This window comes from Euprymna scolopes, chromosome 7 (assembly GCF_053919585.1).
Source record: "Euprymna scolopes isolate OS-2025 chromosome 7, ASM5391958v1, whole genome shotgun sequence".
NCBI lineage: Eukaryota > Metazoa > Mollusca > Cephalopoda > Sepiida > Sepiolidae > Euprymna > Euprymna scolopes.
Window position 1 is genome coordinate 23,630,471 of NC_136488.1, and position 20,200 is coordinate 23,650,670.

Here is a 20,200-nt window from a genome sequence, read left to right on the forward strand (position 1 = left end):
GGCTAGTGCTCCAACCACTAGTCTCTCCCTCTTTGATAGGGGTGAAAAAAAAGTCTCTAAGCTAATAGATCTAAATCTAGGAAATTTTCATCTTTGCCGTTCTGAAAAAAATGTGTAGACGCTGACATGAAAGTGGCTTTAAGGCCTTGCTATCTGAAACTGTTGAAAACTTCTGCAGTTTTGCAAGAAAAAGATTCAGTTACACCCAGGTGTAAACTGCATGCTGCCAAGGAAAATGCTGTAAATACTATACAAATTACTCTCCCCCACATATCTTCTGATATTCAAGGTCTTTGCATAACACAAGCAATTCTATACTTGTTTATGATGAGTGGGTAGGCTCTACTAATTATGTGACAGTCATTTTTTGTTTTTTTTTATCAGTCAAATAAATGCACATTTTTATAGAGATTTAAAAAATTTTCTTTTGTTCTTGAATCCAGAAAAGAGCAGAGGAGTTATTGACAAAAATATTTCCATCCCAAATGAAACAAGAATTGACAATGTCTACAGAAACTGCTAAAACACTACCTGCCCAGACTACAGAACTTGACCAGATTGTGGCACAGATCAGTTTGTCCATTGTTGATGACTATCCTTCAGCTGACCCACGGTGGGCAGAATCCAAAAGTTCCAGTATGCTTTTGTTTCTTTTCTTTTTCTTTCTGATTACTTTTTGCTATATTTGGTGCGTTCTAATTGGCCAACTTCTAACCAATCAAGTCCCACTTGAAAAAAGAATTCTTATCAATCTTGCCATTTTATTGAAAAACTATCAAATAACCTAAAAATGTTTCTATTTCATTTTATATAAACAAACAAAAATCTTCAAATTTTATCAATTGCTACCTATACCTACTCACTATTGCTTGGGAGGGTTTTGTTTTATTTATTTTTTGTTTTTTTACCAAATTATATTTTAACAGGATTGTGAAAGTTAAATCTAATTATTATGGTGTTGTTCAATCATGAAATTATTAATTGAACCAAATGTTTATGAAGCTATAACTATCGGGTTGAAAAGAAAGTTCATGCGGTTTTTAACTTTTAAATCCAGATGAACATATCTCAGCTCAAACAAAAATTTATTGATCAAAATAAGCACCATCAGAATCAACACACTTTTGCTAACGCAAAATAAATGTATTTATGCCAGTGATGTAAAAAATCTTGCATTCTGATGGCGATGAGGTCACTGAACGCGTTTTTGATATCACTTAGGTTTTTGAAGAAAGTTGTTGAGACGCTTGAAAAAGTGGTAGTTGATAGGTGGGAAGTCTGGAGAGTATGGCGGATGAAGCAGTTTCATAGCCCAATTCGTTCAACTTCTATAGTCCGTTTAGCAATGTGCAGTCGGGTATTGTCATGGAGGAGAATTGAGCCTTTTCTGTTGACTAATGCTGGATTTCATTATCGAAGTTTCTGATGTATTTCATCCATTTGCTGACAGTACTTCTCTGCTGTAAAAGTTTCATCTGCACTCAAAAATCTGTAATGGATGAGACCGGTCGCAGACCACCAAACAACATGATCTTTTGGTGCAACTCTGGTTTCGAGAAGTGTCGTGGAGCTTCGTTGGCATCTAACCACTGAGCTGAATGTCGCTGGTTATCGTAAAAAAACACTTTTCATCGCAAATTACAACCCAGTCGAAACTGGTCGTTCTTGTTGCATAAACGAAGGGGAGATGCCACTTGATATCGGCATTTCTTTTTGTTGTTCAGTTCATCAAGTCTTTTTGTCTTTCCAATCTCTCAAGTGGTTGGAAATCGTTGTATACATCATGTCTAATTCAGAAGCAAGTGTTTGAATAGTTATGTGTGGATTGGCTTCGACTAAGGCTCTTATTGATCGTTGCCAACATCCGATGGCCACCACTACACTCATCATCTTTTCATCGCTGCCACAAAATTTCTTAAACCACTATTGTGCTGTGCGTTCAGTAGTGCTTCCTGAACCAAATGCTTCATTGATATCATGAGCTGTTTCAGCAGCTTTTCAGCCTAGCTTGAATTGAAATAAGAAAATTGTGCGAATTTACTTTTTTTTCCATCTTGTAATCATCGTTCTGAAAAAAGACAATTGTTTTAAAACAATTGTAATTTAAATGGTTAGAGTAAAAAAACACTCTTTAAAATGATACATAAAGTAAAGGTATTATAATGACATCTTATTCGAAAATACACTATTTGGAATCAGAATTAAAAATTTCACAAGAACTTTCTTCTCAACCTAATAATAATTTTTTTTTATGGCAATCTTGTTAATCTTTATAAATTTACTAAATTGAAGTAGCTTCCAAAACCCTCAATTTTTTTAATATTTAAGGATTTTGCTAAGGATTTTAAAGACAGAAATGATGGTTTCAAGTCTTCTAAATTCTTTTCAACTAATTCTGTTACCACCTCTTGAGATATTAAATAATGATATGATTCTTGGGTGTATAAATGTTTATTTTTAATTGATAAGTAGACTAAACCCTGTTTGCTGGAAATGTAGTGGAAACTATCAATTAACACTTTCTATCCTGAACTCGCTCTTCGAATACAAATTAGATTATATCAAGTGTTGAGTACACAAGGTTCAAGATTTTGTTCATATTATTTGTAATATGAGGTGAGGTGAAAAAAAAGCTTTTAGCACTCAAGTGTTTTTAAAGTTTAATGTATTTTTTTCCTAAAATTTATTAAATAAAGATATAAATTGAATTATAAAAGTTAAGAAATCCTTCCATATATTAATTACTTTTAAATAAAATAAAATTTTTAAAATATAGTTCTAACCATTTTTATTTAATTATTCGTAACTCGACTGTATAATGATTAATATATCTAAAATAAAAAAAAAGAATAACAGCTTACAAATTGCTTAAAAGAATTATTTACTTTAACTTTTTTGAAATCGAATATTTCATAAAATTTCCAGAATTATGGGGATAATAAAATAAAGGAAATTTAAGTTTTTATATATATATATATATTATGTGTGTGTGTGAAAAAGTAATATAAATAAGAATCATAATGTTACCATGATGAAATTTTTGGTGGTACTCCAGAATTCAACGAACATTAAAAATCAAAAATATAGAAAAAACTTTTGATATACATACCTGTCATGGATCAAAACTGTCATATTGTAAAAATAACATAAAATAATCAAGTATTTTTTTAACTTAGAAAATCATTTTTTTTTTTTTTTTTTACAATTTATAGTAAATCATAGCCATTACAAGGGTAATTTTGATTTCTATTAAGGAGGAGGTAAACACTGATGAATTTTACCTTTTTCTCAGTCACATATTCCATCCTCCATTCCTTTGCCTTGAGATTCCTTTCCTGCTTCCCCGACTATCAATGTGCAGAAATTTGAAATAAAAAAATATCTTGCTTCACAACTCCCCTCTTGGGATGTCCTTCGTAAATCTAGTTTCCAATTACAGTAGACCTTTATGTCTCTTTAACAATGTCTTGTTTAGAGTTGATCAAAATTAAAAGCAAAAAATCAAAAATCGATGTACAACAGCCACATGCATTTCTATTTAAATGTGGGAGAGGGATGGATGAAACATGGGAGAGATGATATTTGTTGATATAGACAAGTGTAGTTTGTAATATTTAAAAGTAATAAAAATATAATAAAATGTTACAATTAGAACCTATTTCCACATGACTATTTCATAAAGATTATTAACCTATGCATAACTGATAACATTCTTTTCCTTGTTTTAATTGAATTCTAAAATGTAGTAAATGTATTTTTGTTTTTATTTTCTAGCTGCAGATCTTGGGTACAAAAGCTCAAATCTAATTTTGAAACAATTAGAGAAGAAGCTGAATTTACATGAAATGTTCAATAAATTTTTACGCTATTTCAACCTAACTGATAAGGTAAGGAAAATAATTTGAATTTTTTGCATTTACCATAAACTAGCAGGACCAGTATATCAGCGTTGTACCTGGTAAAATGATGATATAGAGCCAGAACAGATTTGTTGAAACACACCTCCTTGCCCCCTCAAAATCAGATTAAACTATGGTTATCTAACATATTACACAGTTAAATTTGTTTTATTTTATGAAAAGGTCAGTAATGGAAGAATTGAAGTCCCAACCAATGAAAAGAAATATTGAAAAGTATGTTAGTTAATGTTAAATAAGTGTGCATAACAGCAAAAAATGTGCATTATCCCCCAATAAAGGAAAGTAATGAAGAAATACTTTAATCAATTCTGAAACCATTTCAAAAAGCAGAAATCCTTGTAGACTCTGATAATTTTGTTTTATTTTTTAGGAAATAACTGCTAAGTTATAAAGTTAGACCTCCCGTTAATTATAGTACATTAAAGAAAAATGTGCATCTTCCTATAAAACAATGTGGAATCACCCTGAAGCAAAACCTGCAAAGCTGTGTTGGTAGCCCAAGTCAGGATGGAAAAGGAAAGGATGATGAGTGTGAATATAATAATAGTAGTAATATAATATTAGTAATTCAAAACATGAAGCCAGAAGAACAACCACATGCGGATCTCTATTTTCTCAAACAAATATTCATTTAAAGTTGCAAATTTTCAGCTTATAACAAAGCCCTCATCAGGATTTTTTTTTTTAAAACAACACAATACATTTTTCCCCCCTTTTTTTTTCTTACTTGCATGATGTTGTTTGGCACAGTTTATTTGTCGAAGATGGTGATTGTGTATTGTCCAGTAAGTAGATTACTACTAATACTACACATTTGCACAAGAACAAGTGCTTCCCACTGACTGAACAATACGTAATCCACCATCTTCGACAAATAAACTGTGTCAAACAACATCATGGCAAGTGTTATGTTTGGAATCTCATTTTCTCTGTGCTTCTAAAAAGTGGATTACTACTAATATTAGTAATAATAGCAGTAACAGTATTAACAGCAACATTAAAGACACTATAAATGAAACATTTCTGTGAATGATTTTTTTTCAAATAACAAAATTTTAAACTTGTAAAAAGAAATAATTATTTATTTAAAAAAAAAAAAAAAAGGATCTAATTATGTTAAGTATTCGTCCAGTAATACCATAGGATCTGATTTTCATGAGAAGACCATCGTGCCATATCCTGTCAAATGCCTTAAATATATCTAGGGCTACTGCCCTAGCCTACCCTTCTTTATCTAATGCATGGTATATACGTTCAGAGTTTACAGTTAGGATATCTGCAGTAGAACGGGCTTGTCTAAACCCATACTGTTGGTCGAACAGAAGTTTAGCAACTGTGAGGTAGTGAACTAGAGCTTCATTAATTATGGACGCAAATATTTTGGCGAAAAGGGGGAGGAGGCTAATGGAGCGACAATTTAATGGGTTAGTTCTTTTGCCAAAATTCTTGTAAACTAGTACCACGGAAACAATTTTCCAACAGTTAGGAAAGCAAAATTCATTAAGGCATTTGTTGAAAAGTTTGGAGAGAACAGGAGCAACCTTAATGGGGCATTTTTTTAATAGTACAGCCAGGATGAGTTCAGATCCACATGTTTTTGAGGTGTCTAGGTTTTTTATGATGTCATGTACTTGAGAAGGGTGATTTTCAGATCCTCTAATGTGGTTTCTGTCCGCAGAGGAAAATTTGGGAGGGAGTGGTTTGCTGAGTCCAATGTGTTATTGTCTATCATAATGGCCTTAAGTGTTAACACTGCTATACTCATCTAAAACAATCACAGCATCATCTGCAATTATGTTAAAATGATATATTTACTTACACTGACCATGGTGAATGTCAGTTGGTGTTCTTATCCCTGACATTTTGTAATCTTTCATTGTTAGTTATGGTTAGTTAAGATTGTGTTTGGTCTGTAGTTAGGTGGCTCTTAAATTTTGACCCAAAAAAGACAGAACCAACCAACCAAACACTCAATATCATTAGTCAAGGTAAAATGTTTTTTTTAATTTTTTTTATTTATTTTATTTTATGTATAATTCTTTTACTTGCTCGTTTATTTTACCTTTTATTTTGGGGAGTATGGAGTCACTCCTTAGTTATCACTGCTCTCAGGATCACTCTGATCCAGAGTAGTAGTACTTTTTAGGGCCAATCTATGATTATTTTTTTGAAAGACTATTCAGTCTTCAAAATATGTGCAGATACAAACCAATCATATGCAAAGAATGTGATTTTAACATGAATTGACTCAATAGGTGATATGCCATATAAAATCCAACAGCCAACCAACATAGTAGTTGACTGCTGTTCAAACTAGCTTGCTACAACGTAACTTCATCAGAAAATCATTAATTTGTGCAAATTTAAATGCTTACTGCAAAACAGTTAAAAAATCTATAAGTAAAATTGAATAAAATAGTTTGTAAAATTGAATAAAATAGTTTGTAAAATTGAATAAAATAATTTGTAAACTTGAATGAAATAGTTTGTAAAATTGAATAAAATAATTTGTAAACTTGAATGAAATAATTTGTAAACTTGAATGAAATAATTTGTAAACTTGAATGAAATAGTTTGTAAACTTGAATGAAATAGTTTGTAAACTTGAATGAAATAGTTTGTAAACTTGAATGAAATAGTTTGTAAACTTGAATGAAATAGTTTGTAAAATTGAATAAAATAGTTTGTAAAATTGAATAAAATAGTTTGTAAAATTGAATGAAATAGTTTGTAAAATTGAATGAAATAATTTAAAAAATTTGATTAAATTTTTTAAAATTTAATAAAATAATTTTAAAAAATTTGATAATTGAAAAAATTTAATAAAATGATGAAAAAAAATTATATAAAATAAAAAAAATTTAATAAAATAATAAAAAATTGAACAAAATAATCTTTTAATATTGATTCTTTTCAGTTGAATTCCGTTCATGTCCGTGATGTTCTTATGGAAACGACCATGTTTATGTGTGAGAATGCGGAAAAGACTGCTGCCATGATTGCTCTTCGTAGCAGTGAACAAGATTACAAATTCCTCGAAGAAATGTAAGTGATTCTATAAAATTCTTTGAAACGTGTTATCTTGTATATATATTCATTTTATTGATTTGATTATCTTTCAAATCTACAGATGACAATTGGTTCTTTGGTAAATTTCACCATTGAATTCTGAGGTGATTTTGCAACCCCATTTGTTGATGCCAAATTCTAATTGTATTGTGATTAATTACATACTGTTGGGAAGGTATTAACCCACAATAGGTTTTTTCTTAATTTACCATAATAGCAACAATTTGAATCCAACATGTCAGGTCAAAGAATTTGCTGAAAGCACTAGAATTGTGCAGTACAGAGGTTATGTTAAGGATGAATTGATTCCACTGGTATGGTTATGTGGAACATTTATTTTTCCTGACTTTTGAACACTGGAAAAATGGAATTGAATAGAAAAACAACAATTCTGCCAATTTTTTTTTTTTTCAATTCTATCAAAACCTAATGTCGCTTTGATTTTGTTAAAAAAAATAATGGAAAGCATACAAAGTTATTGGGAATTTTTTTAAAATATGGATTGATTATGCGGATTACTATTCTTATCCTGGATGTTATTCTCACAACCTTTCAGCTGATGTAACCTCCGATGTTCTTCAGGTGCATATTTTCAAACTTGAATCTTCTCAAACTCGGGAACCTATGCAGAATTTTGAATTGAATCCTTAATTTAATCCTGGGGGTAAATCCTTCTTGTTCTGTCAGCCGTATAGGTAGAAATGTTATTTATTATATTCTTAGTTATTATTTATTGCCTGTAACAAAGATTGCACTTTTAGCAGACTGTAACTTGAACCTAATTGCTACTTAATACATGTTTCTATGACACAATGGATAAAGGCATTGAATAACAACAAGTTCTAAATGTAATAAAACTTCATTGTTTTAATAATAAAGTATTGTAATTTTCTCATGAAATCGAAACCCAAGATAATGTGTATATGCACATAGTGCACTTTCTTGTTTTTTTTTGATTGTCAAGTTCTTGTTATTTTTTTTTTTTTCTAGGTCCTTGCTGCCAACAATAATAAAACGCGTTGTTGACAAACGTGGGGAAAGCAATCATTCAATGAGTTTAACACACCTCGACTTGTTTTATCGTGAGGTAATCTATCTTTATTTAGTTTAAATGTTGATGAGAAAGAAATGCTAATAAAAACATGTTCATTTTGATAAAAAATGCTTCTATGGACTTTTGACTAAGAACAAAGTGTAGTGTCTATTCTGTTTATTTTGTCTTCAGTCAGTGAAGAAGTTCTTTTAGACTGAGGTCATTTTTATGTTTTGTTCCAATCCAGAGTGACCCTTTTTTTGGAAAACTAAAATTTCCCCACATTAAAAACCTGTCTTGTGTCTAACTTTGTTTTCATGAGGAGGCAACTAAATAGGAACTTTTTCTAAAAATACATAATCATTCGATTAATAAAATTATTAGACTATTCTGTGTGTATTTCTCATGTCAATGTAACTTTGATAATTACACATTACATTATTTTGTTAAGTTGGTTATTGTCCACAATGCTCCGCCCCCCCCCCCCATATTATAAAACAAAAATAAAGAAAAATCTGCATTATGTGCCCTTGACAAAATGAAAATATATTCCAAAATTATGTAAATTGATTAGGTAGTTTTTTTATAAAGATCATTTTTTAAGCAATTAATGAGAATTTGTAGGCATTACAACATGTTTGAATTATTGAATTATCTACTCTTGTTTTTGTCTTGGGTTTTTAGATTTTTTTAATGGCAGACAAGACAGCGGCTCTTTCTTTTACTAATACAATTCGATAGTCTTGTTTAAAAATAAAACTACTTGATGAATTTATGTGATTTTGTAAATGATATTTTTGTTTCATACATTATACAGATTTTTCTTTATTTTTGGTTTTTAGTGTAGAGGAATTCTGAATAAGAACCATTTATTTGGATATTTTATTGAAATCCAAAATGCACTGGCATAAAATAAAATTTTTACAATTATTTACAAAAGATAATTATAAAATAAAATCCCACAAAATGTGTTTTATAAGCAATTGACCATTTTAGTCTTTTCTTAAAAGTTTAAAAAAAAAAAATGCATTACTTTGTGGCACTTAAAAGTTGGAATGAATTTGGAAACCTTTCAACGAGCAAACAGAAACTCATTTGAACCTAGCTTTAAAATTCTATGCAAATTCTTATGTATTAAGATTAAAAGTTCTTGAAGCTACTAACATCTGATAATTTTAAGAAAGATTAAAACATTACATAACAAAATTAGTTAACAAATTGATTTAATTAATAATTTAATGATTAAGTTTAACTCTCAAAATCCTCTTTGACTGGTATTGGTGTGTGTATGTGTGGAGAAGGAGATAAAAATATTGGGTACAAATAGCTAATGATAAAATGAAATATTAATTTAATTACACATGGAAATTATTTTTAAAAGTGCTATTTTTTTTTTTTTTTTTTTTTACATGAACATAATCTCCATTTCTGTTATAACACGATCAGCCGGTCACTAGTGTGTGACCGACCCACGTGTTACACTAAATGTTTTAGAAACTGGCCCATGATGATGTGACGATGGGCCAATCAATAGGGTCTGAGTATTAAGAGGAAAATCATACCTGAGATGTCGGATGTGGATGTGTGGCTCCTTCATTCTCTCAAGATCACTGGTGACATTCTGGCTGGAACCTTCTTCGTCTTCAGGCCCGCTTTGTTCTTTCATGCAGACATTTATGGCAGATACAAAAACACACAACACAGGTCGCAATATATGAGAAATATAATTAACTATTTTTTTTTTTTTTACAGGAAAATATTACAATATTTTTACAAAAACAATTTACAAGTGATATTTAACTTTCTAAGTTTAAACTAGCTAACCTTAACTAATGCTGAGGGAGGGGGCGCCCTTTCCGCATTTACGGAGAGACAAAAATATATGTCTTACCCCATGGCTGTCCAGATGAAAAAGAGATAAAAAAAAGAAAGGGAATTATGGGATTGCATTTTTTCTGTGTATCCCTCCACTTACAGCCAAATTACTACTTGGCCGTGCTGAAGGGGGTGTTAACAACCACCACAACCGGAGCACTAAGACATAGTGCCATACTGTTCATAAAAAAAATAAATGAACTTTGATTTTTTAGTTTTAAATTTATTCTCATCCATACATTATTTGTATTATTCAGACTACACTTCTCATCTTGACTGTTATTCATACAACGTTTTGGTTGATGGAGTTTCCGATCTTCATCAGGTACATCTCTCAAACTCTGGGAATCTGATTAAAATTTTGAATGGAATCCTTTATTTAATCCACAACCTTAGAAATAATAAGCAAAATAAATGCAATAGAAATTTAGGTTTACTTTTATCAAAATGTTTAAATGTATTATTTTTTTTAGGGTTTTTTTATATGTAAGTTTTCTTTCTTTTGAAAGGTGTCTGGTGTACAAGATATCTTCATTGAATGTTTAGAATATGAAAATGATAACCTCACTGCTGATATGAACCCAAAACATATTGTGAACCTAATAGTTACAATGAATGATCTCATCTTGGTAAGTTAAAATTTTTTATGCAAACATTTTTGGCTACACGTTTGCAGACATATTTCAGTTTGTAGCTGAGAATCAGCTGAACCTCGCTTGGACAATTTCTTGGTATGAAGGTATTATAGGGTATGCTGATACATCTATTTCTGGAATAATGGACTTATCCAGAGACAATAAACATAGTTATATCTAACACGTTATAGGGGTAATAATTTGTGGCAGTTATGGCTCTGTCATGATGTGCACTTCTGTAACATATTTTTGCTCATACAATTTTTGTTAACTATAACATTGTGTTTATATTGATTATCACTGGCCTGCAAGGCTACAACAGCAGAAAGTGGAGATGAAATTAAAATGTTTATATAAATATACAGATGTATTCATTGTTGAGTATTATTATATAAACATGATAAGGATCCATTGTATTAAGTTCTATGAATAAAACCTTACCAGAATGTGTGTGTGTGTGTGTGTCATCCAGAGATGGACTGTTTTTGGGTATCACAGCTCTATAGCATGGCTATTTAAGCAAGTAATTTTAGCTGGGATCGAAACAACTGTTTAATTAACATATGGAAATTCTAATCACTCAGCCATCAGACACAAGCCATGAATAAGCAAAATTTTAATGTGTCTATAAACAATAGCAACTACCAAAGATCGATATTCATTTTTACTAAAAAGCTTTGAATTTATTACTAATTGTAGTTGGCAATTTCACTTACCTCAGTGCTCAACACAAGAAGTGTAGTATGACTTTTTGGCGAGTAGCAAAGTGTACTGATACTATAGTGAAAGAAATCCTTCTAGACTGAAACAATTCAGAATGCCTTTTTGAGGAGAGCTGAATTTTCACTACATTACAAATTGTGTGTCTAACTTTGGCCTCGTGTGGAGGCAAGTAAATAGGTATTTATTAGACATCTTTTGGTATCCATCTATGATGGGCTCAAATTTACTTTCATAAGATATAATTGGCTTCAACATAAGGAGTTACTGTGATTAAAAAAATCTCGGATTATAGTAAATAAAAAATGAGACTAAGACCTCATCTGCCATGTTTTAACAGTCAAACACGGTTCTGCTTTTCAATAAGTTTTCAAAAGTTAATGGATTTTAAGAGGCTCATGTAATTTGCTTGAAGCATTGTTTAATCTATATATATAAAAGCGAAAATGTATGTATGTTTGTGTGTCTGCTAAAAACTTTCGACAGATGCGACAAAAATTCACAAACTCATATCGAAGCCCCATCCTTCGCTTGAAAAATATCGAAAAATTGGCCAAAAACGTTAACTTTTTCACCCCGAAAGCGACAATTTTTGACAGGGGGGGGGTCAACAAAAACGGGTTTCTCGTAACGATGACTGATTCTACGCATGCGTCAGATGACGTCGTGACCTGATTTGCTTTAAATAGTTGAAAAACCAAACACATTTCATCTACGTCGCTTTAGATTTGTGAGATTTTTTTTTTTTTCGATTTTTTTAAAATTTAAATATTGAACCCTGTGTTATTTAAGCCATTTTTTCGCATGACATTCGTTTTCCTGTTTTTTTTTTTGTTTTGTTTTTTTACTTCGCTTATTCTTAGCGACACCCCAAAACACCCGGGTATCCACCGATTTTTTAAATTTTAATATCGAAACAGGCTTATTTAAGCCATTTTTCACGTGTTCGTTTTTCTGTTTTCATCGTTCGTTTGCCTTACGTTAGATTTTTTTTTTTTTTCTTTTTACGTTTTGATCTTCGTCCTCGTAATTACCAAACAAAATTTATTCGTAAATTTCAACTTATTTTCCATAAAAATTTGAGAAATATGTAGGTACATTATATTTGTACTAGCTGTACCCGCCAAACAACGCGTTGCTGTGGTGTAGTTTGGTTGATGCAACAAACACACATAGAAAACGCGCATACACTCACATACACACATAAACACGTCATCATGTGCACACACTAACAAACACATGCACACACAAACTTTGCGAATAGTCAGGAATAAACAGTTTAAAGGCTTCCAAATCACACATAAAATTTTTAAGTATATAAACTGCAAAATACTGGGTCTCAGTTATAATAATCGCTTAATTGTATTTTTTTTTATTTAACATATAAATAAAGAATTCACGTCTTTTATAAAAGAAAGAAGAAATAATGGTTATTAGTGCCGCTGTGTCAAAAAACAGTATGTACGATGTATATACACAAAAAAAGATTTAGTTCAGTAGTCAGTAATAGACAGTACGGGTCTTGGCTATATTAATTGGTTAATCCATTTAAAAAAAATTGTTTTAGCTTATCAATAAAGAATTTTCGTCAATCGTACTTAAAAAAAAAAAAAAAAGAGTTTACTAGGTTTTATAAAATAAAGAAATAATGGTTATCAGTGCCAATGTTTTGAAAAACAGTATATCCAATGTATGTAAATAGAAAACATTTAGCACAATAGCATAACTGTTTAATAAAAATTAACATGTACGGTATACTTAATGTATAAATGAAAGCATTCTTGACTTATAAACATTGTCTTGATGTGTCGCAGTTGTTCAGTATGTTTGTATTAGGTGTATTTTATATAAAATGATTGCATCTTGTATAGAGTGAAGCCATATTGGTAAATTTCTGGAGCATTCGTTTTTGTAATAAGAGTTAGATTCTGGAATGAACAATTAGTCAGTTTCGGCCAATGAGATTTAGTGGAATGGAATAAGAGAGAATTTTTTTTTTTTTTTTTTTTTTTTTTTTTTTTTGATTAGGAAATGGAAGGATTGGGTTATGGCTTTGAGTATATGACCCAGTTAATAAGGGTGCAACCCCATATCCGTTGAAAGTGTAGAAATCCTCCCAGTGATGACTGGGAGCGGATAGAGTATTTGGTATTTAGAGGGGAAAATACAAGCTACTTCTTCTAAAGATGGTTGTGATTGTAATGATGACACTCCTAGGATGAAATGTAGGATTTTATTATAACAACAAAATGTGGCGTAAATGGCATTCAAAAGTTACATAAGATAGTGGCTAATAGTGGAGACATAAATTTGTATGTGGCATCTGTTGTTGCAAACCTACAGTAATTTGGTCTAGAGAGGAATTTCTGCAATCAAAATATTTATATAGGAGATATCGCACGGTTTTTAAACTTGTGCATTTAACTGTATTTCTCATATAATCATATTTTTATGTCATCCTTAATGTTTTATGGCCTCTTAATTTTATTAATATATGTCGCCATTATAAATATAACTGTCATTCTTTAATAAACATTAAATTTTTATTGTTAACCAGTGTTTCCATTGTCTTTATTGCCTGACCATGTGTAGCATATTTTTGGTACAATAAGACTCCTGAATGAACCAGGTGGAGAGAATAGTATATTATTATAATCTACTTTTTCTTTTTTTTTCCTTTATAAATTGGATATTATTATATCCACTTTTATAAATTGTTGATGCCTACCAGCCATTAGAAAAAACAGTGGGGAAGAAACACAGTTGGACAAACATTGGTAAAATAAAAAAAATAAAGTGGTGCCAAACGGCATCACAAAAACATGCAACAAATATCTCATTCTTATTTGAATAGTTAAGCATCAAACTAGCTCTTATTTAAAGATTGTGATAATAATGAGGCATGTGATACTATTGACGTCCCCCCCCAAGTATTAGGAAGTAAAAAAAAAAAAAAAAAAAGGGTTAACAAAAGTCAGCTTGGTAGAAAGACAATAGAGAAAAAGTTGTTCAACAAGGAACACAAAGGCAGCTGAAATAGGATTGTTAATCAAGGTGAGGCAGTAACTAAGGTAAAAGATCTGATATGCAGGTCATATATTTAGGTTTAGTTTACGGACGATTGTAGGAGTGGCAGTGAATTTTTGCAACAATTTACAACAGTTAGGAACAGTTTACCGACTGTTTTGAGTTTGTGACAGTTGATGACAGTTTCTAGTTTGAAAGAGTAGTAGGCAGGTCATGACTTGGGGCAGATTGAGGTGAGCTGGCATCAATCGTTGACAAAGGTCTCAACACGCTACGTAGATGTGAACCTTAATGTTTAGAGGGTTGTTTTCCGCGATGGTGTCACATAAGCATCTAGTGCTGAACCGATATGTACAGAAGATGAAAGAGAAGGCAACCACGAAAACGGTGTTGGGATCAGCAATTGTTGTTAAGCGGGGGAGTATGTGATGGGGTAGGTATATGCTATTGCAATAAATTGATAACAGCATGAATAAAAACTAAAACTCCTTAATTGAATTACTTTTTATTTATTTTTTAAAAATAATGAATATTTTTTTAAAATAATTTTTTTTTCATTTAATATTTTTTTTATATTTAAATTTTATTTACAGTATGTTTTGCGGCAAGCCTTGCAATATCGTTATAATAAACGCAGTTATTATGCCCGTTTTTCGGAGACCTTCATTAAAACAGAGTACATCCCTTGGACATGTTCAATCGGTCGGACGGGTATGAGAGCTTTACTTAAAAAACAGGTAATACATTGTTTTCTTTATTTATATTTTATATATATATATATATATATATATATATATATATATATATATATATATATATATATATATAAATTTTAATATTAAATCAAAATTTGGATGTCAGACAAGTAAATTACCTTCTGGTTAGTGCAATCTCTGACTTCGTGGTTGGTAATTCAATCGCTCCACTTGATTGCTAGAATCATTTTAATACACTTGAAATGAAATGCATTTCTTGTCTTAGCTAATTTGAGATGCTAAATTTCACTTCCATATAATGGTGTGCTATTATAAAACCTGAATTTAGATCTGAAGGACAATGTTTTTTTTTTGTTTTTGTTTTTTTGTTTTTTTTTTTTCTTGCAGAGCTGGTTAAATGCTACTGAGGCCTTACCTATCCTGTACTGCAACTCCTAGTTCCTTCCTTGTTTATGCAGCTTCCTTTGGTTGGCCAGTAGTTCAAATTTTATCACCCACTTGGGTTGAAATGGCATAAACCAAACCAGAACTTTATTGCATTTTTTTTTTTTTTGTTACTCTTACTGCATTTTTTTTCATTTCTTTTCTTTCTTCTTGACATTTACGTCTTTTTTTTTATTTTTTATTTTCCAGTGTTTCATGACTCTTGAACAAGGTATCATAAATGCGCAGGACCACAATTATAAGTCTACCCTCTTTAACCAGTTGACTGATTTAGCTGATATTCTTCTCGATGGTTACAGTTCTCAACTGAATTCTTTAGAAGTTTATGATGACAAAAGTTCATGGTATAATCAGCTGTGCAAAATGTATGAGGAGGATAGAGCAGCACTTATCTCAATGTTAAGTAAGTGTCTTTTTTATGTTCTTGTCCAGAATTCCCCTTATATTTAAAAAAAAAAAATTGTATGATATCCATACCCATGATGGAACGAAAATATCATATTCCAAAAATCAAGGTCAAGTAATTTTATTTTTAAATAAGAAAATAATTTTTAAGCAATTAATGAGAATTAGTGGTATAACAATATAAGTCTTGCTAGTTTGAATCCTTGCTTTGTTTTCAAAATGGCAGTCACTGATAAAATTTGATTTTCTTTAAAATAAAGCTACTTGCTCAGTTTATGTGATTTTTAGAATATAATATTTTCACGTCGTCACAGATATGCACATCATACAAGTTTTTTTATTTTTTAATGTAGGGGGAATTCTGGACGACCCCCTTTTTTCTTCTCGCTTATTTAAATGCTGTTAATTTACTTTGTTTTTTTTATTATTATGTGAGTCTCCTCTTATTCAAGATCTGCTGTAAACGTCTTCCAATTTTCATTATGGACTCTACTTTTGTATAAACAACATTGCCTGAAAAGGTCTCTAGTTACTTGTAACTGGCTGACCGAAATATACTTATAAATGTGTAACGACATATAAATGCTTATGTAGAACAAATAAAAAGTATATCTTGCCCTACTTTGATATTGGGCACTCTTGTATGAACCTTGTTAAATTCATTGGTTGTTTCACCTCTGAAAAATATTAACCTGAAATTTATATATATATATATATATATATATAGGTGGTGAATCAGTTAAACAAAATGAAATGTAAAATTTCTATAATGAAAAAGAGAAAATTGCTTGAAATATTTTTATCATTGTTGATTTTTAGTATAACTTCTAATCTTTTCAGTGGATCACAAAGAATACGAAAAAGCTGCATCTTTAGCAGAAAAATATTATGATTTCACCACATTAGCCATTGTATGTGATATTACAGATGATACAGAGAGACGCCAGAGATATTGCAATATTTTTGCACATAAAGTAAGTTCTCTTACCATCTTTGATTCTCTTAGTAGAAAGCGCGTGCTATATGTGTGTTTATGGGAAAAATTTGCTTATTCAATTATATTTCACCTTTTGTTTATATTAATCCTTTAATTTATGAAGCTCAATGTAACTACAGAGCGTAAATGACAGAAAGTCTATATTCCAAATTTCAAGATGTTGTCCATCTTACCGTTTATTTCTTTCCACATGTTGATTCAAACATTTTAACATGCTGAAAGAAATAAACTGGAAGATGGACAACATCTTGAAATTTGAAGTATAGACATTTTGTCATTTATTTATATTTATAATCGAATATATAAACGGCTGTCTGTCCATCTCCATATTTTCAAACTCTATCTCCTCCGTAAGTAAAAGTCACAGTGGCGCTAGAGGCCTCAAATGATTGTTATTTTTGTTTTTTTACGGGCTGTTTTTTTATAAGTCTTTAGTCAGTTAAAATTGTTTTTAAGGAGTCAAAAAATACACTAGATACCAAAGATATGCCCCTAAGAAAAAGAAATACACACACCAACAGATTGTTCTTTATTATAATGTTTGTTCTTTAAAAATATAATTTTACTAAATTTTTTTTTTTTTTTTTAGGGTTTCCGAGAAAGTATGTACAATTATTACTTACGAATTGGTACGTTTCTTTTTTATTTACTAATATTTTTTTCTCTTTCTACCTTCTAATTTCTTGGAAAAATATTTCCACAAGTCCAAAAATTGACCAGTATTTTTTGAATATCCTAATATTTTTGTTTATCTGAGCTATGTTTTAAGTTAATTTTATATTAAAACGGTATTCAAGTAAAAATTGCAATAAATATTGATGTAATTGATGAATACATTTCATGAGAACAAGATTGGTTGGTTAAGCCATTAATACAAGTTGGTAGAGCAGTTTGGGAGAGACATTAAAAGATATGCTAAAAGCTTCACGCTTAAGAATATACCAGCTACAACCATGAAAACCCATTCAGTAAAGTGATTTAATAGATTATTTCAGGAATACTGTAGCCAAGCCCATGTATTCCTTTTGCGGACATATCAATATTTAACTAATTGATTCAGTTGCTGTGTATTTGCTTGCTATGAAACTGATCCATTAACTGATGTCTATTGATAAAAATAATTATTTGTTCTGATTTTCCATGTCTTGCTTTTTAATATATTAAGTATATAAAAGTTATCTTGTAGATTTTATTCAAGTCAGACCCAAATAGCAATGCACCTGACATATCTGAGTTTATCTGTTTTTTATTTATTTTTCAAGGTAAAAGAGGCAAGCTACTGACGATGCCTTTAACCATGGAGCTGAGTCTTGTTTTAAGCAAATGTAAATCCCTCAGTTGGTTGAGAGACATTGAATCTGAAGATTACTTTTCCGTGAGTATCAGGAATCCATTTTGCATTCGTTCATTAAGACATCCATATCTATGACGACGCTGATAATAAATTGTATTTATTTGGGTTATTCATACTACTGTTCTCATCTTGAATTTTATTTGCACAATGTTTCAGTCAATGTAACCTCCAACATTCTTCGGATGTATCCACAAAGACCTGTGACGTAATGCATAAAGTACTTGGTAAAATTCAGTTACACTCTTCTTGAAGCTTCAATTCTTCATACAAATGACATTAAAATACAATTGTGAATCATTTAGGACTTCTGTCTGGTCATGGCTGATGGAATGAGAACATGCTACCCTGATGGATTAAATACAAGGTTCCGTTTACACCACTGTTTCAATAAAAATGTTATATCTTTATCAAAACACAAGATTAAGCAATGAAATTTGTCAAAGCGTGCCAGAGGTTTACTTGGCCAAAATGTGGTGAGACGACAACAACTACGGATGGCAGTGATGGCTGAGAATGCAGTTAGGAGATTCGAAGTTCCTATCCATCGCGGTTACCACCTGACGAAGGCCTGACGTTGGCCGAAACGTTGTGAATAAACAAACCAATAAAAGATGAAAAACAACAACTAATAAAGATGAGACTAATAGTCCGAAATAAAAATAAATTAATAAAATTAATATATATATATAATGCTCATCTCAAAAAATGAAAATGAATTCCAATTAAGGAATAATATATATATATAAAGTTAGAGAACTCAAAATTGAATTGTAACGTATTTTATGTACAAGAAATTGAAATATAATATTAGAACTGTAAAATTTAGTTGGTCTCAGCATGATTTTCTGTTTAATGAGATTTATTTCAAGCAAAAATCAATCTCTGTATAGGTCCTGGATATGACCTTAAACTATATCCAATGGTGAGGCCCCAGTTTGCAGGCTTTGGGGAGTTTGGAGCCACCCTTTAATTGCCATTGCTCCTAGATCCACTCTGACCCGAAGTGGTAGTACCTGTTAGGGTCCCAACTATGGGTTGAATAGAAACCGACTTGGAAACAACAAATATATTCTATTAAAAAATTTTCTTCAAAATCTTTGGATTCGGCATTAAATAACCCGAAAAGGGTTGATATGCCGTAAAACAACCAAACCAAACCAATCTCTGTATGGCCTACTCACAATCAGATATTTCAATTTCTTCTGATGCTACCAGATCAGGCTGTCTGAAAATATTGGCTTCCTGAGACGAAATGCTTTTTTGTTTTTCTACTTACTTTTGTAAAAGTTATGTTCTGCAAAAACAAAAACATCCCCCCCCTTTACATTTCCCTTTTCTCTTTCTATCTCCCTCACTTCCTGACTGGTTTCCTAACTTAAAATGTATCAAGCATTAATACTATAACCTTTTTCCCTCTCCCATTGCAAAACTCATTTGTATTCTGCAGGGAAGGGAATAAAAATGATAAAATCCACTATAAAACAACCAAACCAAACACTACAAACTAACGATTGCAGATACAAAGAGCTTGAAGAATAAAAACCTTCTACAAAATAACTGGATGCAACATGAATACTATTTCCAAAATAATTGGCTTCAGCATTAAATAACTCGAAAAGGGTTGATATGCCATAAAACAACCAAACCAAACCAATTTCTTCTGTGCTCTCCCCTCCACTGGCTGAACATCTCGCACCCATAGCATATCTACTATTCACATGCAGCTTAGTGCATGCTTACACCACTCACATCCCTGATATATATATATATATATATATATATATATATAATGTCGTCTACATACAGACTATTTTATTGTATCACAGCTCATCAGTGCGGGTAGATCAGCACCCATCCCTAGCCAGGGATTGAACCTACAACCATCTAGTTGATAGTTCTAACCTCTAATTCATGAGATCGGTACCCATAAGCAACCTCATCAAATGTCCGTTTATATGAACACTTGTCCACCACTTTTCCAGTGCTCAACCTGCTTGCTTATTTA

The 20,200-nt window shown here is 31.1% G+C and overlaps 1 protein-coding gene across 1 annotated transcript in view; it reads left to right on the forward strand.

The window, feature by feature from the left end:
• The window catches only part of LOC145279643 (nuclear pore complex protein Nup133-like), a 116,258-nt gene that overhangs the window by 66,690 nt on the left and 29,368 nt on the right, over window positions 1–20,200 (forward strand). The window contains exons 16-25 of the mRNA XM_080130872.1: window positions 444–636; window positions 3,775–3,887; window positions 6,838–6,965; window positions 7,980–8,076; window positions 10,407–10,526; window positions 14,873–15,016; window positions 15,629–15,842; window positions 16,685–16,818; window positions 17,431–17,470; window positions 18,104–18,216. Coding sequence (XP_079986998.1) covers window positions 444–636; window positions 3,775–3,887; window positions 6,838–6,965; window positions 7,980–8,076; window positions 10,407–10,526; window positions 14,873–15,016; window positions 15,629–15,842; window positions 16,685–16,818; window positions 17,431–17,470; window positions 18,104–18,216 — 1,296 coding nt within the window. The remainder of the gene's footprint in view (window positions 1–443; window positions 637–3,774; window positions 3,888–6,837; window positions 6,966–7,979; window positions 8,077–10,406; window positions 10,527–14,872; window positions 15,017–15,628; window positions 15,843–16,684; window positions 16,819–17,430; window positions 17,471–18,103; window positions 18,217–20,200) is intronic.